General features: G+C 45.2%; 1 protein-coding gene across 1 annotated transcript in view; it reads right to left on the bottom strand.

Moving 5' to 3' along the window:
• The window catches only part of plxna1b (plexin A1b), a 146,098-nt gene that overhangs the window by 12,105 nt on the left and 106,275 nt on the right, over positions 1 to 27,718 (bottom strand). Inside the window, exons 11-23 of the mRNA XM_028997725.1 lie at positions 25,668 to 25,764; positions 25,381 to 25,571; positions 20,486 to 20,637; positions 18,565 to 18,685; positions 17,555 to 17,691; positions 15,124 to 15,291; positions 11,740 to 11,833; positions 10,825 to 11,061; positions 8,822 to 8,965; positions 6,229 to 6,463; positions 4,150 to 4,292; positions 3,185 to 3,441; positions 1,060 to 1,126 (exon numbers count right to left, since the gene is read on the bottom strand). Coding sequence (XP_028853558.1) covers positions 1,060 to 1,126; positions 3,185 to 3,441; positions 4,150 to 4,292; positions 6,229 to 6,463; positions 8,822 to 8,965; positions 10,825 to 11,061; positions 11,740 to 11,833; positions 15,124 to 15,291; positions 17,555 to 17,691; positions 18,565 to 18,685; positions 20,486 to 20,637; positions 25,381 to 25,571; positions 25,668 to 25,764 — 2,043 coding nt within the window. The remainder of the gene's footprint in view (positions 1 to 1,059; positions 1,127 to 3,184; positions 3,442 to 4,149; positions 4,293 to 6,228; positions 6,464 to 8,821; positions 8,966 to 10,824; positions 11,062 to 11,739; positions 11,834 to 15,123; positions 15,292 to 17,554; positions 17,692 to 18,564; positions 18,686 to 20,485; positions 20,638 to 25,380; positions 25,572 to 25,667; positions 25,765 to 27,718) is intronic.

The raw sequence follows: 27,718 nt of genomic DNA on the forward strand, positions 1-27,718 counted from the left end.
CAAAATAAACCTCTGATAAAAAGCTAAGTGCAGTAAACAAACAAGGCCACCTTTTCTCTAGAATGACACGGAAACTTAAAAAATCGTTTAAAGTGCTCCTTAAAAACCACTAGTTTTCCACCTTGTTACTCCCCTTTACCTCCACAGCCCCACAAAAAAAAAGGAACTGCAATCATTTATTTAAGGACCAAAATACAGATTCCATTCCATGTAAGCCACATCTAGCCAAACCTGGCTAGTAGGAAACACCACACACCACAAAGACGATCCCAATGAGCAACCGCGCCCTAAAAACAATCAAAATGAAAATTGCACATATTTACTAAAACAAATTACTGAAGAGACTGTTGCATGTATTCTGCACTTAACATTGTCTGTTTAGGACCGGTGTGCAAGTCTGCAAAGTAACAACTAAATGGTTCAGATTACATGTGAACAAATGACCCCGACTGGCTGGAAAGGTTATACGGATGTCCTCCTCAGAAAATCACTGTGCGGATGCGTCTCCAGAGCCTCGTGCTGAATAATTAACAGAAGCGTGTAGAAAAAGCCGTTTACCTGCCCTCTGTTCCTCACTGCCATGTAGCGAGCCGTCTCTGATTGTACCATCAGGCAGCATCGGTGGAGGCTACAGAGGGTTCAGGGTGGATAAACGCTCCATGCCAGAGACATATGGCAGCCCACTACACTGCCATGCCATTCAAACTCCCAAGAGCCTTTGCAGAGCAAGAGGCTGAGGAGGAAGCAAACATTGGGGAGGCACAAGCTGTTTCACCACACTAGTACACACGCTCATATACACACACAGAAAGATGCACACTTGCAGACAAATGTGCCAAGGGACACGCTGGACCGATATCTGAAAGAAGTAATTATAGGGTAGACCGTGTCAGAATATCGGACGAGGTTTTGTTAATTGGGGTGGACTAACCTACGCTTTTGTAACTTCGCGCACAGTTATAGTTTATTTGTTTTCTAACATCCAGGAACATAGAACCGAAAGTGTGGCCGGGTAGTCTCATCTCTGTTCCACACACACACACACACACACACACTCACCTTCAGAAACTTGTAGAGGAGGAAAGTGAACCAGTTGGTCAGCATTTTCTCAGCAACTGACTCAGTCCTGGAAGAACAAAGGGAACAAAAAGACAAATGATGACAAATGTCACATGCTGTGAATACCCCGGACACCAAGACAAATGGAGGGAGGGGTGACGCGTCCTGATAAAGTTAACAAACACTTCATGAAGAGGGGGAGCCGTGCCACAGGAACATCGACCTCGGCCTAATGAACGTTCTCTCAACAACTTGACTCGTCCTCGCCTGACGGACCAGACAAAAGGAGGTTATGTTGAGCGCTCGGGTTCTGAAGGAAACGCCGGTGCCTCGCCGTGATAAACAGAGAGCACGGGGGGAGGAGGACAAAATAAATAAATAAGCACATCAATAAAAAGCATCAGTCAGACCAGCCATCTGTGTAGTGAAGGTATTTGCCTTTTTCCCCGACATCAAAGAACGCGTGGAAAAAAAGAAATTATTCAAAGCACAAGGAAAGCCCTTCAAAAGAACCCTCTCTCTCATCACACATAAATAAATTAACATTAATAATAACTCCCCCCTCCCTTCTCCCCCTCTTTTACACAAAGCAAACCACCAATAGTCATTAAAAAAATACTCCAATTAGTATAAGGCAGTAACTTCACTCATTAATCTGGGAAGCCGGTAAGGTCCCACGAAAGGGGAGTAATTAAAAGCCGGGGTAATTAGCGGCCTTTATTACTCCTAATCTGTTAACAGCTCGAAAAGGAGGCGCGAATGAAGGGACTTGCAGAAACTGTTTGTTTTTCCTTCTCTCTGCATTTCCTCCGTTTGCTATACATTCCTTTAGGGCGTGGCTTGTGGAGGAAGAGGCGTGGCAGAGCTCAAAGGCGCACCAGAGAGATAGAGAGAGACTTTTGGAGGGTGAAGTAAGGACACACGACTCTCTCTCTTGGCCGGAAGAAGAAAACCTTCATTATACTCGTATGCGTCCCTGTCCCCCCCCCCCAAAAAAAAACCACAAACACAATGTTTCTGGAAGTCCCTCAGTCTCCACGGTCCCTGCCATCCTTCTGATGAGCCTGAATGTAAATGGCTTTACTGGCATGAAAAGCGAGAGTCCTCTGCTGCCAAATGAGTGGCAGAGATGAGAATAGCCAATCTAAAAGAAAAGAATGAAGATAAAAGGAAAAGAAAACCTCCTACACCTTCACCCCCACAAGTGGATATGCTTTCGCTTCTCTTGTTATCCACCCATCGCACGCTCTCGTTCGCTCCTGTCTTTGTCATCATACCCCCGTTCCTCCGTGCTCTCCCTTAGTCCCTCTCCGTAGGGAGTGTGTGTGTTCAGGTGTGTAATGCTGTCTGACAGAGGCAGAAGGAGAGTAGGGGAGAACTGGTTTACCTGACCCAGTCACCGCCGACATCTTGTAATGAACTAATGGTGCGTTCCGCACTTAAACATGAAGCCTTGGAACTTGAAATCATGTAATTTCACCTCTATGCAGTTGATCTTCAAAGTGGAGAAAAAACACGGACGCCTCCATGAAAGTCACTGCTTTGTTTAAAATTAAATGCTAATGTGACAATATATGAGCCACAATGTTTACTGACTGTCACGTCTAATATATCATTTCCATTTACTGTGTTAATGGAAAAGCTGTCTATTCCCAATGAGGTATTTGTTCTTCTTTGCATAAATTAGTTTCACATAAAAGTCCAATTCCCCCCATTGTAAGATGAAGCTACTGTGGGTTTTTCCAACCAAACAATACTTCAATGGCTCTGTCTATATGGGAAGTTGTTGTTTTTTCAGTCATGACCTCTGTATGGTGAAATGTGTGTATTGTGTGGCGATGTACGCTACGGCCTGTTGATTCGGCCCTGTACATCCCTGTCTTGCAGGAAGGAGTCAGAGTGAGGGTGCCAGCAATCAGCTAATGAGTCTTCTTATACTAAAAGTGAATTTCCACAGATCTTCTTCCCCCTCTCATATTTTGCCGAATCACTCGTGGCTTTTAACTTGTAACTAGAAGCACTAAGACTGTCGAAAGCAGCAAATTGAAGTCATTTACCATAAAATTGTAATGAAATCACGTGGATCAGTAGACATTTATCGTTGGAGAATCACACAGGCACACACCTGCGTAGCAGCAGTTTCGGGTGGTTCTTGCTCTCCAGGTTCTTATCGATGAGGTCGGACAGCAGCTGCTTGAGGACGCCAGTGGCGTACTCCATCTCGCCCTGCAGCGCCGTCATGATCAGGGACGCCACGTTGCCACGGTCGCGCATGGAGAAGGAGCGCTGGGCCTCCAGTGTGCGGATGAACGTCAACAGGAAGTGCTTTTTGTTCAGCAGCTGTCCGAATAGGTTGAGAGCCTTCTCAACGTTAGCTTGCACCTGCAAAAAAAAACAAAAAAAACGTCATGGCATTATTGATTACATTTATTATTATTACATGTTCAACGATTCTGTGTAATGCACTGTTATGAATGTGTATTTCACACAAATAAAGACTTCCGAACTGGGCTGAAGTCAATTAATCCGAGGCAGAGACAGTGCGCATGAGAGGCCTCCTCACAATAGCATAAATAAAAGCCCGTAAGACCAGCACTGCATGGATTTATCAAGCATTCCCATTCCTCCCCGAGATCAGATGGAGCGCCGCATCCTCCGGAGGGAAGTCGGCACTCTGAGGCATAATAAGAAATTGATCCGTGTGCTAGCCCGGCAGAGATTGCGCATGCGATATGAATGAAAATCCAATGCAATGTGCAGCATATTCAACCAATTACACACAAATGGATACACGGGCCGCGTCTGCGGGCCTGTTAAGGCGGCGGCGGCGGCGGCGTGCTGCACTAGGTGATCCGTCTCACTCTGGGATCCATGCGTGCCGCTGCCTCAATCCCCTGCTCAGTTTAAGGGAATCATCTGTGACCTGCACATTGCTAATAAATGAGGCAGGACCGAAATGGGCCGGCAATAATCCTCAGCTACCCGCCATGTCCATGGCCATAGAATCTCTACTTCCACGTTCTTTCAAAACCTGTGTGTCTCTGAGTGTGTGTGTGTGTGTGTGTGTGTGTGTGTGTGTGTGTGTGCTACCTCCAACTCTTTAAGAACAGGGTGGTCCTCTATCCCAGGAAACAGCACCCTCATGGCATAGGTTCGGTAGTCCAGGAAGGGGATTCCGGCTCCATCCAGCTCCTGGGTCAACTCGTGGATATCAGTCTGCAGCTCTGCAAATGCTGGGGGGGGGGAGAAGGCATTTTTACATTTAGGTTTATTAATGTTACTTATTGTTATTTTTTATAGGCCAAGTCTCACTGGTTCTGTTCTGGTGCTGTTCCTATGTGAAGTAGGCGTGGTTTGTGACGCCCAACTCCCACAATCAGTCTTCTCTGATTCAACATCAGAGACACAGCGGAAGAGTCTGAATTCGTGAGACTGGGCTTCACACTGTTCACACTGCTGGTTGAAAGTAAAGCTTGGTGACCTGTTGGCCACAACCACAGTGTTGCCCTGAGGCGGCATCTAAAAATAGCCTGCCAGCACAATGCGCGCAGGATCAGAATTAGCAGGGAGAGCGTGAAACCGAGGCCAGGAAGCAACTTTCACAAGACATCAGTTCCCTTCCCATCATGCATCAGCCTGCGGGCCAGTTACTGAGCTCTGAAGTCTGGGGTGAGGGAAGGGTGGGGGAGGGTGAGCCGGCGCGGCCCTGATGCCGTCTGACAGGCGAGGAGCGGGCAGTGCAGGGGCACCTGAGGTTGGATTACCGGACAGACCTGTCAACCTCGCGCACAGTCTGGACAGCAGAGGGGAATTCTGGGAGCTCTCACGTCTGTCTGAGAGGAGGTGGCCTGACAAAAGCTAACTGGCAGAAAGAGATGGAGCAGAAAGCTCAATGAGAGGAGAGAGGTGGAGAAGATTTGGAGTATAGCGGTACAAAGAAAGCACCAAAAGTTTGAGCAGAAGAAAAGTTGAACAGAGAGTAAGTGTTGGGTGGGGTGTGGAAGCTGAGGTGAAGCCCAGGTAGCAGGACTGGCTTTTATTGCACTGTGCACGCCGTGGGCAAACATCAACAGCAGCGAGCTTTTTCATTTTCGGCTGCGGGGAAATTCTTCTGAAGAGTAACAGCAAATCAATTCCTCAGCTTTGTCTCTCTCTCCCTCTCGTCAGAGTCTCAGAGGGAGGCCATGAAAATGGCTGTTGTTGCGATGAGCCATCAGGGACGATGCTGTGGGCGTTTAGAACTCTGGCAGTTCCTCTAATGTAGTGCTCCCTACACTTTTTCTCTTAAGAGGACCTGGACCTGTTAGGCGAAATTTAAAATGTAGCCTGATATAGAAATTTATGTAATAAAATGTAGCTTTTGCGTGAACAGTTCAAACTGTTCAAATGACCATAGTATAGAACGAACTTCAAAAATAAACTCCTGCCTGAGCTAGATTCAAATATATCTTCCAAAAGTTTCGTGACCCCACCCAAAATGACGTGGTAGGCAGTATCCCCCCCTGGGCCGTACTTTGGGTACCAACAGTCTAATGAAAGCCTGCATTAAAGGAATGCCCCTCATTCAGAGTCCGATCTGACCTTTCTCTTATCGTGCCGCCCTTAAACCCACTCGATCCATCTTGCTGGCCAATCCGCCTCCTCCCTCCCTCCCTCCCTCCCTCTCCCATCATCCATCCATCACTTTGTTTATCAGCCAGATTGTGTACGCACACCAGACAGACAAGGTCAGCACCCCAGGACCGGGCAGGGGGGGGGGACCGACGGCGGGCCGCCTGTTCCCTGCCACTCTGACCGGCGGCAGGTGCTGCCAGGGAGGGCAAGTTTCTGTACGGTGGGTCACCGGATTCGCAGGGACCGCCACTGTGCCTGGATGACGCCAGATGGGCAGCGACTTCTGAGAAGCTTCATGATGTAAGCGAGAGAGAAACTGTGCCGCCAGACCTTAAGTAAGCAGCCACTTTTATCCTGATGTGAAGGAATTTATGTGAAACACGAGAAAGGAGATGAAATACACAGGAAATCTACTAAAGGGACGCCACAGGTGGGGTTTTTTGTTTGTGTGGAAAGCTAAATCTAAACCACATTACACTTTAATCTATATATAAAAAAACCTGGAAAAGTAGAGCGAGAACAAGAGGAGGGCAAGCAGAGGTCGGCCCCTCTCACCTTCTTTACACTCCAGAGCCACTCTGGACTCCAGGTTGTCCATCTGCAGCTGCAGGCGGCGCAGCGTGCACTCGGCGTCTCGGCTCTTGCGCTTGTAGGCGATGAGGACCCCGATGATGACCAGCAGCAGGACGCCCCCGCCGCTCCCGATGCCGATGATGGCTGGCAGGGTGAGCAGGCTGTCCGAGTACATCTGCAGCGTGCCAGGGGAGAACTCGAAGCCACCCGAACGGACCTGGAAAAACAGACGGAGGGTACGGGCACAGAGCAGCATGAGTGTCAATAAAGTGGAAAAACACACACGCGCAAACACACATACGGGGCACTCTTTTCAAACTTGCACAAAGTGCAGCAGCATGTGGCGAGTGTGGGGAAAGGTCAAAGGCATCCTCAGGACTTGCACAGATAAAAACAACAAAGACAATCTTTACTGATGTTTGCTCAGATTGCATGTTGTCAGGCACGGGTTTAAATCATCAAGAATGATTGTGTAGCCTGGGTGGGAGCTGTCAATCATTTAAAACTAATAAATGTGTTCGATGTGACCAGCAAAAATGTTACTTTGAATCTTCAAGATACAAAGCGATTCTGCCAAGCAGTTCTTTCTTATTTCAGCAGTTAATGGAGATCCCGAGCATGCATTTAACTGTACGCTAGAATGCAAGTCTCTAAATTTGAAAAAAAAAGGCCAGAGTCAATGTCACCAAGCAGCAGGAGTATCAACATGCACACAAAAAAAGGTGCCTGGTAACATACGCAGATACCACGCACACAATAGGAGGGAAGGATGGACAGAAGGAAGGACGGATGCATGGACCGGTATTATTTTAAACATGAATTACTGTATCTTTAATCATTTCTCATGATCACACGATTCATTGTCCACTTCGCCTTCATAAAATTATATACTTATTCCTAATATGCTACTTACAAACATATTCAAAGTTATGATCCAGGCCCCAGTCTTTCAAGCTTCACAACACTTCAAGTTCAAATCCCTTATTAACATGACGACTTTAGCCTGTACTGGATTTGTCAACACAAAAAAAGATGCCGGCTGGTGGTGGGCCGGTCCCTGCCTTGCACCCAATGTCCCAGGATGGGCTCTGATGCCTATGATCCTGATATGGATTAAGTGAGTTCATGGATTTATGGATTTTTTTGTAATTATGCATAAATAATTGTTGCACTAGCCATAATGAGTGCCTGCTAACAGCTCCGATTAACAGAAACAAACGAGCCCCTATGCAGCTCCAGTATCAAAGCAGTTAACACCTCAGCAGCCTGCACCATACATTAACACACCACCCACTCAACACACTCCACCGCAGCACCATGGAGGGCCGGTCGCTCACTAATCAAACCCTCAGGGACGCGTTCGTCTGGCTGGGTTCACTGGTACCTGGATGACGCCAGGTGCCACATAGTAAGAAAAAAATGGATTATCATTGTTTAATTGTCTTCAAAGAAGATCCCAGCCACTGGGGATGCACGTAACAGTGTAGTTCTTGGTGCTGGTCCCAAGGGTTGCATCAGGAAAGGAAATTGGATCAGGAAATTGTCTTCTAAATTTCAAAAACTACAGCTCAGTTGGATATTCTACCAATACAATGAAAACATTTTTATGTAGACAGTTATTTCTAGTTGGGCTGTCTGTTTAGAAGAGGGCATAATATGCAATATAAATAAGATTTATAAAATAAATAAGAATATATAAGATTTTTCTGAATTTGTTAGATCTGAAAAACTAAGATCTGACTTTTCTTTAACAATAAATCACAATTAAATTAAATATTATATATGTATTTGTCTTATGAATTTCACATAATTGCCGAGAAATCTTCAGACCCCCCAAAAAAAGGTGAGCTGAAAGGATCCAAACAAAGACAAGCCCACCTTACCCCAGCCTTAACAAAAAAAAAAACACGTATCAAGCTCAGCTTCAAATAACTTTCAACCTTCCTTTATATAGGTCGGAATTTTATAGGTCGAGGACAAACATCTGTGCCGTTCTCTCTGGGGCTTCCTCCCTCTTTTTTACCCCCCCAACCTTCCTCTGCGCTTCTCTACTTCCCTCTCCGAGGGCCTTGCAGAACGAGAGCAGACGGCTTGGGAGAAGAAAAGCACTTTATTAATGCCCCTGACAGATGGGGGGAAATTAATGTATTGATACAGTATAGATAATGTAATATTACACTCTATATGATGCGGCGGTTAAAAATAGGCCCGTTCTGCGCAGTCCACCGTTCACTCAATGGTGTGCAGGATATACATCGCAAAAGACCCGCAGGAATATAATGATAAATCTATTAATAATCCAGTGGCATTGAAGTGAAGGGGGGGGACAAACAGAGACTGCAGACGGAGAGCTAGGGATGGAGAGAGAGGAGGAGAGGGAATCAGGAGGAAAGAGGAGAACGGAAGGAGGAAGGGAGGAGAAAGAAGAAACTAAAAAGGACAGATGGGGAGGACATGGAACAGGAGATAAATGGATGGGAAAACGTGGGGAGAGGAGGAGATCGAGTCTGAATGAAAACAGAGGCAAGAGAGGATTGGATGAGCGTATGGGTGGCGGTGTGAAGGCATTTCTCACCGTGACTCTGTGGTCGCCTGTCAGCTCGGGCCATTCGCACATGAGCTGCGTCTCAGACACAGTGAGGACACACGGTGTCTCGCCGATCAGTACTGTGTAGTTCAGCCTGTAGTTCCCTGGAGCTGAAGGAATCAGGAACCGGCCCTAAAATACACACAAACACGGTCAACACTGAAATGTAAAAGCAGACATTAAAATGCACATATTGGGTGACTGTAAATTATGAATGAATGCAAAGAAGCTAACGGACTCAAGCAAAGACAAATTTGCTTCAATAATAATTTCAGTGCATGGCCTCTGATAAATAATCTGTGGAACTGTGCAATTAATCAACAAAATGTAGGCAAAAAAGATGCCTATTAATTATCACTTTGATTAAGATTAATAAAACTCCTCATAACTCAATTAATAAACAGATTACCTGACTATAAATGTAACTGAAGCATGCTTATAAGATAAAGGCCACTATTTTCATGTGCTTAATTTGGCCTTGTTCTTCTCTGGTGTGAGATAAAAACCTCCTCGTGTTTACATAAGTAAAAACACTATCTTTAATGGTGTTTGCACATGTGACATATTGACAGTTTTCTTTATGCAGAATGAGTATGTAGCATTTGTGATTGCTGTCAATCATCGGGCTCCACCCATCTTAAACTCTTACAAAAGCAATATTGAGGATCACCAACAAAAAGGGCACTTTGTTTCTATTTAAAATAAAGAAAACTACCAACATGTTCTGTGCAAATCCTGCAGACACCTTAGTTTACAGTATGGAACAAGCTCCATAGTGCTGCACCTAGCACCAGTTTGAAAATAGTGCCCAGAACGTAAAAGAAAAAAAAAAAAAAAGAATTTAACCTGAAGGTAAATAACAGACCATCATTTAACTGGCACTTCATTTATTAAACTATGTGTGTGTGTGACCTGCTCAAAAAAAAAATCATTGTCCTTTATATTTACCCCTGTGCTTATGCACCCTGGGAATTCAGGGGCAGCCTGAGGGTGGAAAATTCCAGAAAGGTCCCCCTCCCTCCCTCAGAATCAAACAGATTCATTTTAAAGTATAAATAAAGCCCAATAATATAAACACATACAGAGCAAAACCTCCTGTATTACCCATGAGGCTTTGCAAAGGGGGAAAAAAATTAATTGCTTGGAAAATCAGATGCACATCTAATTTATCTGCAATTATTTAATGGAATTGGACTTTCCCCCCTCCCTTCACACTTTTTTATTTTCACACAGTTGATGCATTCCACAGGGAGAAGGCAATCAAAAAGGTTTCATTGCTGATTTCTATTCAACGCTGAAAGTTAGTTATGGAAGTCACGCTTCCTTTTTGCTCCAATACATTTTTTTCTCTCAATAAAAACCCCACCGATTGACTCAGAGTGAAAATATCTTCTAAAACGCCATGAGTTTTTTTTTCTTTTTGTGAGTCTTTGAAGTTGAAGGAATGAAAAAACTTTCTCTCAAGTTGAAAATATATATCAACATGGGGGGGTTGATACACTGATATACATAGAAGATTGGGGGAGGAGAGAGTAAACACAGACCTCTCCTAGACTCTACAGTCGAGAAAGCATTTGTCGTCTCACCTTTTCACCTGCGTCTTACTTGAAACCACTCTCTGACACACTTCCAGAACCTTCCTTTACAACATTTAACCAGCCGCTGATAAAGCCCTGAAAGGATTTCATTTTATAAGTACTGTTATGAAGAAGGTATTTGGGATTTGACAGGGGCATTAGTCTTTAAGTCCATTATCTCCACTGATAAAAACACGAACATGAGGGCAGGGTGTCCAAACTCTCGGAGTCCTGCTTTATATCTGCACCAGGGTCTGGGTTTCCCTAAAGCTTTCAGGAGGAGCAAAACGTTTAACAAAGGTCACTTCAATAACATGGCTGATTGGACGAGGACGACATTTTATGGCTGGTGCTGGAAATTCTACCTCCATTAAAGACCGAAAGGCAAGCACCCACACCCCATACATCACACACCTTCAGTATGAGAGGAGAGCTGGGTTTCAGCTCCTGCAGGCCGTCTCCAGGAAAGGTCTCGATCAGAGGGTCCGGGTAGTACGTGAAGGTCTCGTTGACGACCAGCAGGGTCTGGACGTTGTCCATGATGAAACCGATCTCGTCCGCCAAGCTGCCGAGCTCGGAGAATCCCCGTTCTGACACGTTGACTGACGGGGCCAGACACACCATCACTGTGCTGCTATTTACTGTGCAGTTCTGGAAACAAGAGCAGGAGAACATTTTACAGCGATACATGCACACATTAATAACAGAAAGGTTAGTGATAATAGATCATAAGACTGTGGAGACGCTGTGATTTTGTTTAAAATGTATGCATTATTTATCCATAAAAGCTAACAAGCAAGACACTGGTACAGGACCACGAGGTGGAAAGAGCTTAAACCAAGGACAGAGGAGGGAATTGTGGACTGCGGGGAGATTAAGACATGGCTCAGGTGGAGGGGTACTGGGAGAAAGGTTAGCCTCCCCCCCCCGTGGGCTACAGGAGGACGGGGATTTGCCCGTTGCACTTTATTCCTAGTTGACATTTCAAAGGTTAAACTGCTAAAAGCAGATTCAATGTCTGAGATCTACAGGTACAGACACACACACACACACAAATACAGACATAAAAGCCCCCAGGGTGGTTTTGCCTCCAGTGAAAGTGTGTTTTGGTTTGTAGACAAGTGGACCATTGTGCTTCTTTGTGTAATAACGATTTTGTACAAATGTCCTTGTCTTGCTTATTTATCACAGTGTGTGTGTGTGTGTGTATGTGTGAGAGAATTTGCGGTGTGCAGGTACGTGGGCTCAGTAGTGAAAGGGACACGTGCGATTTCGTTTTTTCAGTGTGCGCCCGTGCGCGTGGTACGTGTGAATCCGGTGCGTACTCACATTGACGGATTTGGCAGAGCCATACTTGGCCCTCATCTTGGGCTCTCTGATGGTGGCCAGATTAGTGCCTGTTATGGTTAAGGGAGTCCCGCCACTACAAGGAAAGGAGGGGAAGAAAGATATCAGATAACAGACAGAGAGATGGCGATCGATCCGCCATTAGATTACAGCAATCTCGCAACCAGATTACACCCGCCAAATCCATACTTCGCGGGTGAATATTGGCCTCCGCTTCATAAAAGGAACGACTCCATAATCTTAGACGAGGGCCTGAAGCTGATTGGAGGGATATTAATAAAATGAAGGATGCCTAACCTCCATCCATAACCTTGTCCCTGCACTCCTTCAACACAGATATTTTAATAAAACCATCCTCTCATTTTCGGGCAAAATGACAAGTCCCTTCCAGCCGGCGTAAATGATTATGTCTACCCTTTCCCCTACCGGCGGTGGCTAAGGCCTATTCATTAAACTGACTCCGGCGCAGATAATGATAGCAACAAGCTTCCGATGGTACCTGCATGCTAATGGTCCTTTTAAAGCTTTGACGTTGCTTTGGGGCAAAAGCAGAAAAATATGAGATACTTCTGGGAGAAATTACAGCCCACCTCCCCCTGTTCGCTCCTCCTCGCTAAACCCAACGCTAGTCATCTTCAGCATAATGTTGGAGGTCCTTGGAGACCGATGGGAAAGTTGATCCACCTCTGCGCCTCATCGCGCGACTGAATAAAAATCAAAAGCACGTCGCTCGTGAAGGGGAACCGGATACTGGCCGAGATCCTGCCGATGGCCCGGTCCCCCGCTGGACATGCAACCATTTCAATATCAATCCGTCTCCGCCTTTCGTTTCATCTCCATTCTTCTCCTCTCTCCCAGGCTTGGGGAAACAGCTGGGGTCCACCATGGGGACGGCCCGGCGGGGTCCCCCGCTCCGAGTTGTCTGCTTGATCTGAACTCTGCCGGTCGAGTCCATGGCAACCCTGCTGAATGTCCGTTAACGTCTCATCAAATCGAATATGAAATCGATGGGGAAGCGAGAGCGTGTTAAGCGCTGAGTGAGTGTTCGAGTCGCAGGGCAACGTACTCAGCTCAGCCTTTTCCGAGCATGACTGAGCCATTAGTATGTTCACGCTGCATAAAACAGCGCCGTTACCGGGCTTGAAATAGCACAGATGTTGCACTTAATTCAGCTAAAATGGAGTGTGTGAAGCTGAAAAGGCTCTTCGGACTAAAACCATCCAGTCATGTAACCTTACTGCAGCAGTTCGGAGATGAAACATCTCCTTGCTGCTGACTGTAGTCAAGAACGTCTTCAAATTATAGGAGGCACTGAAAGCACTGAGCACCTTGAAAAAAATCTTTTGAAATTTTCTGTCATGGCCATGTGATTCAAATTTAGCTTAGTGCTAAGCGCATCCTCAGCTCTTTGAAAATAGGCCTCAAGGAAACTTCACAGCCCTCAGCCCCTGTCAGTTCTACGTTTATGGAGTAACGCCGGTTCTCAGCTCCAGCTCTGGGGACACCCTGTCTTGCCCCATTTGGAGGTGTCCAGTTACCCAGAACACCTGATCCAGCTCATCAGGGGCCTTGATCCTGATCTAATGAACTGGATCAGGTGAAAACCTGAAACTGTGCAGGGCAGCGGGTTCCCAGGACTGGATAATAATAATAGTGCAATCCATCTACTGTAGGACAGTTTGCTGTACTTTTAAAAGGAAAATCTATAAGACTTGAGCAGCTGCACCATAATATGAATTATAATGCAGTAAAAGACAATTCCATGTCAATAATCACACACAATGCAGCAACAGATTCTGAGTTCAGGTCACCAACATCACTCATCATAAACCAGAGCTCACACGGTGTTATGTTTTCTATTAAAAAAAGCTGAATTTGTCAGAATTTGACACGTATAAAAAACAGATCTAAAATACTGTATCAGCCCCAATTGAACAACCCTGCCCCTCATTACAAAATATCACCATCCAGAACACAAATGTAAGACCACGTCAAAAAAAAAAAAAAGCATAAAAACCGATATGGTCATGAAACAGTGAATTTGTAAGTTACACTGGTTGGAACATCAGCCAAATGATATGAAATTAAAATAAAATGTAAAATGCTGACATCACAGACTATCGTACTATCAACAGTCTAATCAACAAATATACCTTTTTTAGAATTTATATTGTCGTTTATTCTGTTGTGCTTGAGAGACACCATCGGCCAGAATCAAACTCCTGTATCACTCACATGCTTCGCCAATAAACGCGATTCTGATTCTAGATTCCACCTTCAAGCTCGCCGTGCGCCACATTTCAGAAGCGACCGGATTCCTTGTGTGACCTTCCACATCTCGCTTTAAAGAAGCAGGTGGCAGAAATGTATTATAAAGCAGCCAATTATCAATAAAGCCGGCGGCCGGAGCGCAGACTCTCCTTCGGCTGGTAGATGGTGGAGTGTTAGACACTTTCTGATGGAGGGCAAGGCTGTAAATTAGTCAGCGGTCGTGTTGCTCAGCGCCGAGCGGAACGAAGGCCCGGCAGTCAATCACCGATCCTGTGGGATCACTTCAAACACCAAACAAGGGGGTCAAAGCGGGGCTTCTCCCTCCGGCTAAAACTAACACTCCTCTTGTTTTGTTTTTTTTCATCTTCACTTCGCACCTTCACTTCAAATGAGTTCCCCCCTTGACTCACACCTTCCACCTCTGCAATCATTTCTCAGTCTAGATTTCGTTTTCCGCCCCTGCTGCAGGCCTGAAATGCACATTCCTGTTTTCACAACTGTCTCCCCTCTGCCCACAGTTGACCTTCCTGGCAGCCATTTTGTCTGACACGACCGCGGCGACCGCGGCGGTGGTGTAGTCACAGATGTATTAGGGATGGTAGTAGCCTAGTGGGTAACACACTTGCCTATGAACGGAACACTACAGAGTCACAGGTTCAAACCCCACTTAATACCATTGTGTCCCTGAGCAAGACACTTAACCCTAAGTTGCTCCAGGGGGAGACTGTCCCTGTAAATACTGATTGTAAGTCGCTCTGGATAAGAGCGTCTGATAAATGCCGTAAATGTAAAAATGTAAATGTAAGGCCGCTGAACTGCGAATGCTGTCTAATGTCTGATAGGGTGGTAGTAGCACACTCGCCTATGAACCAGAAGACCCAGGTTCAAATCCCACTTACTACCATTGTGTCCCCGAGCGAGACACTTAACCCTAAGTTGCTCCAGGGGGGGACTGTCCCTGTATCTACTGATTGTAAGTCGCTCTGGATAAGGGCGTCTGATAAATGCCATAAATGTAAATGATATAAAACAAGCCGCAGATCCAGTGGGACGCTGCGATGGGTGACAGGAGGGTGAGCAGGACGGCAGCGCTACCTGGCGATGGACCAGTCTGGTTCGATCTTCGTGATGGTGGGGTCCTCGGTGTAGTTGAACTTGACATCTGGGTTACGGAGCTCCGCTGAGTTGATGTCCACCATGACTGGCATGGCCCCTGGGTTCAGGCCGGCAGGGGTCAAGCACACAATCTCCCGGGCTGTGCGTCTGCAATGTAAAAAGGGACACGCAAAGTTTATTGGCATGTTTACGGTACAAGTGTGGGGAAAAAAAAAAACAAGGAAATAACTCATTTCCTTTCCCTTCCCAAACCCAGTAAAACACTTTCAATCTAGATGTCTTAGACGTTGCATCAGAACTGCGATGACCGCTCACGCCAGCACCCGACAGATCCTGCAGTGAGGGCAGCGGTGCTTTGAAGATGAGAGATTGAGGTTTTCATCTGATGAAACCACTGCCTGGGGAGCTCAAAGCTGAGCTGTATTTCTGTGTGTGTGTGTGTGTGTGTGTGTGTGTGTGTGTGTGTGTATGTGTGTGCAATGTACAGAGATAGAAGGACAGACATCCCTTTATGTGAACTGCAAGACGAAAACCGAAAACATCTAAACTCCACAAATCATGTGCATAAACAAGAGGGGGAAAGAAAGGCCTTTTTAAGGCAGGCCTGCATAAAACTATCTCCACATGCAGTCTTGTCCTGTCGAGAAAAGAAACCATTTAAGCACAGGGCTCCTCTTCCAGAGATGGATAAAAGGAGTGTGTGTGTGTGTGTGTGTGTGTGTACAGAATGCCTTCAATTCTCTGCTCCTGCTTTCTTTTCCGGCGTTGCCACGGCAACCACTTTCTACAACACGTGGCTACGAGCCCCACAGAGCACTGTACATATTTTGACAAGGTTGTTGTCACAAGCACATAGAGGAGGAAAAAAAAAAAAAAAAAAAAAAAGACCACGAAAGAACGAGGAAGAATGGAGGGAGAGGAGGAGAGCGAGGCAAGGAAGTAAGGCGAGAGGGATCTGGAGAGGAGGTGACAACGAGATGGTGGGAATGAGCGGAAAAGACAGAAGGACGTGGCGAAACAGGAGAAGAATAAACAATACTGGGCTTGATAGGGATGCTGAAGACGAATATGGCCTAAACCCATCACTCCACTGACAAAGCCGCGCCTTTTCCGCGTCGATTTGCCGCAGGAGCGGGATTGCAAGGCCGCTTGGAACGCTGACAGGGAGTGGATGGGGTGCAAGGCCAAAGGGAAGGAGAAAAAAAGAAGAACACATGCAAGCATTTGTGAAAAGGCGCATCTTTTTATGGTGTTGCGCGCATCTTGCAGTCGTCACAAAAGCACCTCTCGTGGAACTATTGAAAAGGCTTCGCCGCGCTCCATGGCATTGACATGCACCGCCAGGGTCTGGGTGTGCAGATATCGGAGGAAAAAAAAAAAAAAAAATGGCCGCTTTACATAACCCGCCAAAATCACATCGCAGATTACACATAGCAACTGTGGAGAATCCGTGCAGCGGCGGATTTGACACAAACACTCGAACCCCCGTGAGGTGGGAGGGTTGGAGGTGGTGGAGGAGGGCGATAGCATTCGGGAAGCTGGAGGTGGAGGAGGACGGATGATTATTCCTCTTTTTCTTAAGGATTCCTTTTTGAGTCCGCATACCTTTTCAGAGCAAATCCCAAGGTGCACCCGTGAAAAGGTGTTAACTAAGCCCTTCTCTCGCTTTTTTATCCTGCGTGATACGTCTGCCATCTGCTCATGCATTAATTTGTGGCCGTGTGTGTGTGTGTGTGTGTGTGTTTTCTTCCTCTGCCTATTCCCAATACGTGTTGAGAGCCTTAACCTACTCACAAAAAAAAAAAAAGAAAAACACGACAGTGGCAAACCTGGTTCTGATCAGAGGTCACAACCGTTACCCTGATGATGGAGAGCAGGAACAAAGCTACAGTGTCGCAGAGAACCCCAGAGTAGCCTAGCGGTTAAGGAAGCGGCCCCGTAATCAGAAGGTTGCCGGTTCGAATCCCGATCCGCCAAGGTGCCACTGAGCAAAGCACCGTCCCCACACACTGCTCCCCAGGTGGCTGTCATGGCCGGCCACTGTTCACTCAGGGTGATCGGTTAAATGCAGAAGACAAATTTCACTGTGTGCACCGTGTGCTATGCTGTGCTGTTGTGTATCACATGTGACAATCACTTCACTTCATCTCAGATTATACTAACCTATGAAAGGTTTGTTGTGAGCACTTTTGTTTGATGTGTTGGTGTTACGTGTCATTTTCAGTAATATTAAAGGTATGGATCTGATATGTTTTTCTGATGCATATTTTTTGTTAGTTACTTCAGCTTGGTCAGCTTCAGGGATGAATCCCTTTTCGTTGACCCTCTGCCCATGTTTCACGGACCTCACTTTGAGAACTACTGGGATATGTATTATAATAGTGATGTAGTGCTGGGAGTTGAAGCTCACCTGACGAAGGTGCAGGGGTTTAGATCAATCTTGACAGCCACAGCGCTGCCAGCGTTGAGGTGGATGCCATGGATGGTGATGGTGGTGCCACCAGACAGAGGCCCGTGGGAAGGTTGGACCCGTTGGAAATAAGGGGACTGTGAAGGGGCAGGAAGAATGGAGGTGAGAGGTTTGCTGACTTTAGTGCTTTCATTGATCGAAATGGTGTTGAGACACTGACTGAAAATCAAACCCTGTGAAACATTCATGGACTTGTCAATTGATTTAGAGGAGACTCTGACAATATTAAAGGAACAGTTGATCATTTTCTACATAGCTGATTGAATCACATGATCCTTATATTAGTACTTATATAAGTACAGGAATAATGACTGGAGATTTGAGAAATTTAAATGTCCTTCCAGCTCTTGGTTTGGATGAAGCAACAGAAAACAATAGCGCAAACCCAAATTAATATGATGAATACAAATGATTTATAGTTATGATTGTTCCCTTAAAATACTATTTAGTAATAGTTTTTTTCTTGTAGGACATCTATATACATGTGATTTAGAAGATGAAATGAAATGCGCTATTCTCAGAACTGCAGCTATTAGTGTGGAGTTGCTTCAAATGATTATTTTTTGGGTTTTCTAGTAATTAGCTCAAACCATTTCTTTATGAACAAAGGTGTGAATTTAAACCAAATCATAAAATGTTAGAGAAATACATAAGAAAAAGTGTCTGGTTTTCAAAATATAATGTAAATACACTGCCAGTGATATTTGATGGATGTGCAAGTTTCTGTCAAAATTGTCACAGATTGTCTATTTCTCACAGCAGCACTTTCCAGCTATTTTTGCAATTCTTTTTTGTACAAACTTTCCCTTTTGAATGTAGACATACCTGATATTTTGTGTTTTTGCTTTTGTGGCTAAATAATCTGTTGCAACAGACCATATTGAATCAACTGGGCCTAAAACATCTGGCCTGTACTGTACATGTGCCATGAACACCAGTGTGTGACTTACCACAAACACAAAGGGCTTGGGCGAGACGGCCCTGTACTCAGGCAAGCAGTCCCTCACACACACCTCCACCGGGGACTGGGACGCCGGATGACCTGTGGCATCCGCCAGACGGCACACAATCCTGATGTTAAGATTGACAGAAAGAAAGCATAGTTAGCGGTGGTTCCCTCTGAAACTGCAGTGGGATTTTTCCCACGTCTCTCATCCCGCTGCGGGGCCCAGGTCACCTTATTAATAAGGCCAAAGCCTGATGGGCCAGTGCGGTCCTGCTAATTTCCAGTGGAAAAAATATTGAGCGGAATTCCAGAAGCAGCGATTGAGGAAGAAACACAGAGTGCAGACTGTGCAGCAAATATCCTGAAGGCGGCCTGTAATATGTGAGAGACACAGTCTCAAATACCCAAGGATTTCCTTACACACACACACACACACACACACACACACATCCAGCCTGACGGACCTCATGTTTCACGGCAGTTCAGACACCGTGGACTGTTAATTAGCCCACGCGAGTGTTGGCCAGGTGGTGATTAATGTAAACGGGCGGCCGTCCTTCCCATCATGCCGCTGGCCCCTCTTCTTCCTGCAGTGAGTTATTAAGTACCCCCAACCAGCCCCCTACTCACAAACCCCTCTTGCTAGGAATCCCGCTGCAGGTGGCCACGGCAACCACTTGTGCTGCGGCTGCCACGGTGACGACGTCAGCAGCATTCCAACACATTTCTCTTTTTTATATATATATATACACACACACACACACACACACACACACCCCCTCTATATATCCCCCTCGGAATATCAAACTGCCAATTAACAAATGCAAATAAAAATGCATACCATCTTAATAAGAGGTGAGGTCCACGTTCTAGAGGTTGCAAAATGCTACATAAAAAGAATGGAAATGAGCTGTGAAGTGTGTGTGTGTGTGCATGTGGATTTCGTAGGACTGTCAATGAGCGCGTTTGGCTGAGAGCGATTATGCGTTCCTAACGTGGAGGTGTGAAAAAAGCTTATCATACTTCAGCGACTACGCACACGCGCTCATGTGTAACTGAGAGAAAGCCTTTCCAGCGCGAGTAGATCACGTCGTACTCCGCACGGCCCCTGACATTTACCTACGACGCAATTCCCGAAGGCAAAGCTGGTGTAAAAAGTGGCAGGGCCACTTCTCCTCGCCACCGTTCCAATGCCACATCACTTTTAATTAGCCTGGTGTCTTTATTAAGGGGCATTCAGTGGCGCACGTTGTCACAGCAACTGTGCTCGTGAGGTTAAATGACATGGAGACACAAGGCTGTGGGCAGGTAGTGATGTATGAATTCAGAACAAGATATCAGAATATACTGGTTTATACTGGTTTTAATTTCACAAATGTTGGCATAAGTATTATACACTGCAGAATTCTGGTCCCACAGGTAATTAAGTGAGTTTGTATACACAGTCGGCATTGGTGGTGAGCGTATTTGGTAAACTCCACAATGTCCACATGATGCAATACCGGCCTGAACCACGGGGGGCAGCATGCAATGAGGAAATAGCAACAGACTGGCTGAAAAAAAACTTGGAATTTGACGATACAGTTTTGTATGGTCTGCCTCCATGACTGTAACAGGGCAAAATGTCAAAATTAAGAAGCAAAATTTGTAGAGCAAAAATAATACTAAACCATTTTAACCCAAATATCAACCCTATATAAAATTATCATTATCATTTTAGTTTATAGTAGAGATTCACGGTTCACTTTGAAACACATTGCCACAAGAGGGTGACAACTCTATTTGTTTCAATCTGGTCTAATGACAGTTTTACATTAATTAAATTATTTTATTAAATTTTTTTTAATGTGCCACCCCACCACTTGATCCTTAGTTCTTACACTGGCTATGAGCAGAGAAAGCCATGTGGCAGGAGAGGGACTCACTGTTCGGCGCTGATGTACTCCTCCTCGATGGGCTGACATACAACTTTGCCGATGCGGACCTTGTTGGCAATGTCACTGAACTGCAGACCCAGGTTTTCACCAGTGATGGTCAGCCTCGTACCACCCTGCCGAGGGCCGGTTTCAGGAAACAACTGCAAGGGAGGGAGAGAAGAGAGATTTCCCTTATAGAGTAACTTCCTGTAGATATTTTGGCGTCGCGTGTGCGTGACGGGCTGCAGTAGATGATATAAGCGGTGTGTAATTCGTCCCGATTTTAACTGTGAACACTTTTAAAGTTGAGCGTCAGTGTTATTACACCGCAGCGCGCTGAATCCAACTCGAAACCGATTTACATTCACATACAGCTACTGACAGCTGCAGAAACGTGGAGGAGGCAATCTATTTTAGAAAAAGTGCCAAGGAGGGAGAAATGAAAAATATCACAGGCAGGAGTCATGGAGAGAGGGAGGAGCGCGGAAGGAGAGGCTGAATGTGAGATGTATTTGCAAACAGAGAGATGGGAGGGTGGAGAGGGCGGGAGGGAGCACTGCTATCACACAGAGTGGTGAGGAGCGGGGAACGAAAAACGGAGGATAAATACTCATGTACTGGGCCGTAATTGGTTTCAGAGGGGGAGGCCTTGATGGGTCGGGGGAGAGGAGCGGGTCAGAGGAGAACGGAGAGGGGGAAGAGAGCGCAGATAAAGAGGATATTGAGAAGGGCTGGGAGGCCACTGCTGAATATTCAGCTCCCCTCCTTCACCGCCTCACGTTGGGCTGCTTAAGATGCACAAAACGGGAGGGAAATGAGGAGTGACAGTGGACTGGGAGGAGACCCAAAAATTGCTGTCACAACACGTCTTTCCTTTTACCATGAAAGACGCAGAGGACAGGAAAAAGAACAAGAGCTTCTTCTTGCACGTCCTCTTTCAGACGGCTGCTGTTTCTACAGGTCAAATCTACAGTACGATTCTGGGTAAACTCCACTGGATGCTTGCTTAAGCCCAGGATAAAAAGAGCTTCAAATTTAATCCTAAAATAATTGGAAACGCTGAAATTTTGTGGAAACGTGGAAACAAGAAATTCTGGATCATTTTTATAATAATTTTTTGCAAAATGGCCATTCATAGCACTGCCTCATAAAGTGCACTGAATTATTACAGAAATAGTATAGAGTGTGTGCGTGCAAGCGAACACACACACACAATTAGGGACTAATCTGCTAACTAAAAGACCCCATATGGCAGACACCACACAATGTGCACCAGAGAGAAGGACAATGAGCACCAGTGAATCTAAGGGACGTGGGATTTCATTTATGAAATATTAAGAGTTAAAATTCAATTAGTGAAATGAGAGAGAGGGAGCACAGATTTTTTTTTACCATACAAAGACGTAAAATGGAATCAAATAAAGAGTTGAGGATTAAACCTAACTGGGCAGCATCCATCTCCCTCCTACAATACCACACTGCCTGCCTGCATTTCTCTCATTTTGGCCCATTTCTTCTCTCTAGGCCTGGATGACAGGCTCTAAAATTATATCACAACATTTTCATTGATTTAAATATATATATATATATATATATATATATATATATATATATATATATATATATATATATATATATATATATATATATATATATATATATATATATAAAAAATATATCACAATATTCTACAATAGACCACAATAAAATATGGTTATGATGAACACACTCACCGTAAAGGTCCCCTATTATGAATTGTTTTTGCTTTTATATCAGTCTTATTGGTCCCCTAATACTGTATTTGAAATCTGCAGAATATAGTCACTTTTATCCAGTCCCACAATGAGATTTCCCCAGCATGTGATGTTTCAGTGTCTGTAGCTTTAAATGTAAATGAAGAGGAGAGAGGTGGGATGAGAGAAGAACTAAATTAAGTAACCTGTTCTACAGAATCTTGTGCGATGGAACTAAAAAAATACATTTGTGCTAATTTTTACATCTAATCACAGAGCATCTGCAATGCTTCGCACATTTGGAAGCCATGACAGTAAGTGGACTTCCTTTTTAGGGGAGGCCTGCCCCTCTGAAACCAATTACGGCCCTGTACATGAGTATTTATCCACCGTTTTTCTTTCCCCTCTTCTCTGGGCGGACAAAGTATGAGAAACAGGAGGTAACCTTTCCCCTTGTGATGACATAAGGGGAGACATTTCAGATCAGACCGTCGGAGCTGCAGCTCTCTGAACAGCAAAGCATAATGACCAAAGCACTCTCTGCACCTTTTTATCACCATTTCTAGCCACTGCAGGACCATAGACAGGTGACACAATGAAATGTGTCCTCTGCTTTTAACCATCACCATTGGTGAGCAGTGAGCAGCCATGAAAGGGGCCCGGGGAGTAATAATATCAATAATATAACAAAGTGAAATTTATAGGAGACCTAGAATTATAGAAGACCTTCAACAACATTCATTTTGTAACTTAGTGGTATACTACACAATAGTATACTTCACTGCACCTTAATATTTGCATTAAAACAAATGCAATACCACAGCTAATAATGTATGGAATTTTTGTTTATGTTTCCAACACACACTTCTGTGTCTTCCGTCTACCAAAAAGCACACAGCACATATAGCCTTAAGGCTATATTCATCGATTAGCAACAACATTAAAACCACTGACAGGTGAAGTAAGTAACATTGATTATCTGCTTACTATGGCACCTATCACGGCTGTATATATTATGCAGCAAGTGAACAGTCAGGTTTCTGAACAATTGACAAGTGTAATGATCTGAGGGACAAGGAACAAATTACAAGGCTAGGGAGATTCCAGAATGGCAGTTTTAATGTGGTCATGGGCGTGTACGATTTGCTGATTCCATTGGGCAGTGAAGGTTAGACTGTTTGAATGCACAGAAGAGATACCATAGCATAAGTTGCTGAAGTTGTTAATGACTGACCAAGCCTTGATGGGTGGGCACTGTTTTGTGAGGAAAACACACAACCACTTTATTGCAATGATTCATATATGCTGACCTCTGCACCCTCCCATAATTCCAGTACATATTACAGAAAAGAGTGTGTGTGTGTGTGTGTGTGTGTGTGTGTGTGTATATATATATATATATATGTGTGTGTGTGTGTGTGTGTGTGTGTGTGTGTGTGTGTGTGCGTGTGTGTGTGTGTGTGTGTATGTATGCAGATACACACAAACATCCTTTATATAGGGGTTGTCTCTAGCAGGAATGAATATTTGCATCCATGTGATATTTTATAGCATTACATTTTTATTCATTCCTACAATTAATGATTAACTGTGTGTATATGTGCTCATACCAGAGTTGTTAACAGCTCTGTGTAACAGCCACTAGAGACCCAACAAGAGCAATATGGGGCAACAGGGATGAAGAAAAAAAAAAAAAAAAAAAAAAAAAAAAGCAAGAGAATTAGCCAAAGGATTTATCAGTGTGCCAGTGCCCCAGTTCTCCAGCAGCTCCATTTAGAGCTGAAAACAGAGGCGGCTGTCAAACGCCAACAGGATTGGAGGCCTGCAGAAGACTGATCCCCTACCCTGGAGCTAACTGACAGCCACAGTTAAATTAGGGGGCTGGATAATGAATAGAGAGAGACATTCATTCAGCTACTGGAGCTATCAGTGTTACGCACACAGACACACTCCAACACATCACCCCCCCCACCGCCGAGACAGAAATATGTACTTCAGTCAGCTTGTTCTGCTCCTACAATGAGAATTAGAGCTTCAGCTCTGTGATTTAGCACAAGCATGTTTCATACACAGGTGTTAGTTATGGGTTTCCTCAGTGAGGAAAAAATAGACAGATTTGTGTGTGTGTGTGTGTGTGTGTGTGTGTGTGTGTGTGTGTGTGTGTGTGTGTACGTACATGCGCACGTGTTTGGAGTCATTCTTCACCAATCTGCTAACATAGGCTGCTTCTCCAATCTGGCAACACAAACTGATTCATTGCCTGTTTGTTTGAGGGATGGTAAATAAGACTGGTATGTGTCTGGATACATGCTACTCCAATCTGGCAACCTACTTGTGTGCCTCCAATCTGGCAACCCTGGCTTGCCTTCTAGGTAATTTGTTAGAGGGAATGAGATTGTAAAAGAAGGACTGGTGTCTGTCTGGAGGAGAGCTTCTCCAATCTGTGTGTTAGGATTTGCCAGATCCAACCTGGCAGCTCCGGCTCAAGTGTGAATATGTGACCACGGGCCTGACCGTGATGCGGACTGACAGGCGGGTGAGAGGTGCAGCGAGCCCCAGCGGTTAGACTGGAGGGCAACAATCACCTGGGCTTCAGCCAGACTGCAGTCACCTGGCAACGGTTACCCGGAGCAACAGATGGCACAGTCCCCATTCGCCCAGGCTTGAGAGAGCCTGTCACTCTGATGTTTAAAACCCTCATGCACATATACACACCCTGCTGAGATGTTTATGTACACACTTACAATTGCACAGTCAGAAATACACACGAACACACAGACATAAAGACTTGTGGGTGGATTGTATAAAATATAGTTTGATACGTTTTCTGAATATATTGCCCAGCCCTGCTTGAGTGCACAGCTTGGTAGCACTGAGAACTATAAAGTTGTTTCAGGTTCACCACACCCTGTAACCACTAATCCCACTTCTCTCCACGGCCTTCTCCACTGTGCCCATCTGCGAGTGTGTCCCTCAGCGTCTCGCCGCCGCTGCCCCTCGTTTCTTCCTCCTCTCCCCAGCACGTGACACCTGTTAATCCCCCATTCACATCCATCATCTCCTGACTTCACACAGTGCCACCCTGTTCTCCACTCCTATAAGCCGCACAACAGCTGATGCGGTCTCTGTAGAAGCCACACACGGTGACTGCCTGTGCGTGTATACACTCACTTTAGTGATGCGGGGGTGCGTGCAGCGGCTGTTGCCGGCAGTAGCGTGCATCCATGTGTGTTCGGGGGCGCTGCACTCCTGCCGCAGTGAGCACTTCTTGTCCTGAACACACCAGCCACACTCGAACCTGGGGTCGGCCTTCAGACACATGCCACAACTGTCCCTCTGAGCATAGCACTTGTACAGATGAGCTGAGAGAGAGAGAGAGAGAGAGAGAGACTTAGACAAGTTCTACACTGCTACATGGTGAAATGCGATCATTAAACTACAGTGTAATCATGAATTACCTTGTATTTTATAGGGGTTGTCGATGACAAAATTGCCATTCCAGACAACAGAGAGATCCACTGGCAGGTCACTGATGTCATTTCCTTCGTAGTTGTACTGCAAAAAGACATGAAAACAACCTTAAAACATACAGCATATTAATGACATGTTGTGTATGTCAAAAGATTCTGGTGGGAAAAAGGTGTGTGCATGTGATCCATTTCACTGTTAAGCTGTATGTATATCCTGTGGCAGTAGTCGTTCCAGATGATAAGGATGCAGAAGGTCAGATACTTTTTTATTGCACTGACCTCAACCAAACACAACTGGTATCAACACATGTACACAAACCAGACACAAGTGGAGGAAAAAAAGGGCTCCCAACAAACTAGATCTAGACAAGATATCAGTGAATAGGAGCCTGGGGTGTGTGTGTGTGTGTGTGTGGGCAGGACATTGCTGCAGGCAGTGTGACAGTAGCCAAAGCCCTTAGCAGCTCTGTGCCGATTGGCAAACCGCGCTGCATCCCCACACCTGAGGGCTGTTCGGACTGAGCTGGCAGCCAAAATGCATCGGCACACAGCAGTCTGCCTCCGCCTGTAGAATTCCGATCCCATTCCGGACCCACCTCTACACAGGGTGCCACACAAAGCAGCCACACACACACACACAGACGCCAGGGATTGAATTTATCTTCACCTGCTCCATAGACCAGCGTGTCTTCAGACGTTTGAAACATCAAACGGAAAACCTCAGCATCAAAATTAGAACGCCGCGGAGGGGGAAAATAAATAAAAAAACCATCTCCACACCCACTCTAGGTCCTACCACACCCATACTGAGTCAACGGGCTGAGTCAGCCGAACTTGGCCTCAGAAATCCCCCCTGAACCCTGTAACCCACGGGTGGGCCCATCTTATCCTGAAGGGGCTGACTGGTATACAGCATTTCACCGCGATTCTCTTGCTAGATGAGTAATGAGAATGAAATTAGGTTTTGATGAAAGGTTCTGGCAGAAGACCTGAGCATGCGTCAACACTTCGGAAGATCGGAAAATCCTTGCTGCAGTATTATCGGTACTATTTTGTTCCTGGAAAAAAAAAAAAAAAAAGAGGGGGAAAACTTTCTCTGCCTTCTTTTGCTGCATTATTTATCTGGCATATTTTATTTACTTTGCAGCAAGGTTCGGCCAGGGTGAATATTTACGCAGTGTTCAAAGATTCAAGCTAATGCACCAAACTTTCTCCTGGTTAAGTATGTAGCGGACCGACTCATCATATCTTTCGGTATTCCATATTTCATACATCGCGAACAAGGACAAGGAATTCAAGAGGCCGTGGCTGGAATGTTAACAACAAAGCAGAGTTAAGGAAAGAAAGGCGGGTTAAGGCGGGAGAAGAGGGGTCAGTAAACACGGGTGGGAGGAGGGAGACAGACAGAACACACAATTGTGAATTAGTGTGTGGAGGACATTCATTTACACATGAAATAAGTGGCAGAATTTGGGCGTGTGGGCCGATAGCGGGAAGTAAGTGAAACTGGCATTTTCAATTTGTTCAGTGACACATCTGCTTTGAGTTTTCTTCTCACACCCCCCCACACACACACACACCCGAAACACACACACACACACACACACACACAAAAAAAAAACAGTAAATGATATATAACATTCAAAAATATGACATAAGCGTCAAAATGAACTGCCATTTCTGTCAGATAAAATATCATATTAGTGAATGATGAACACAAAATCTTCAACACACACACACACACACACACACACAGCTAATTGGATTGTAATTGAATTTAATATGCATACATCCATACAAGCACACTGGAAATTGAACCGTTTCCATTTGAATGAATGGGTGAGCACATGTGTGTGTGTGATACTAATGTTCAGGATCTGAGGCTGCACTACATTAGATGCACATTCACACCTATTCTCACAGGATAAGTCGCAGGGGGTGGTAAGCATACACACACACACACACACACACACACACTTCATATATATATAAAAACAGAGGCACGAACATTACGCACACAATACACGCACCATAAACAC

Source organism: Denticeps clupeoides, chromosome 12 (genome assembly GCF_900700375.1).
Source record: "Denticeps clupeoides chromosome 12, fDenClu1.1, whole genome shotgun sequence".
NCBI classification, from domain to species: Eukaryota; Metazoa; Chordata; class Actinopteri; order Clupeiformes; family Denticipitidae; genus Denticeps; species Denticeps clupeoides.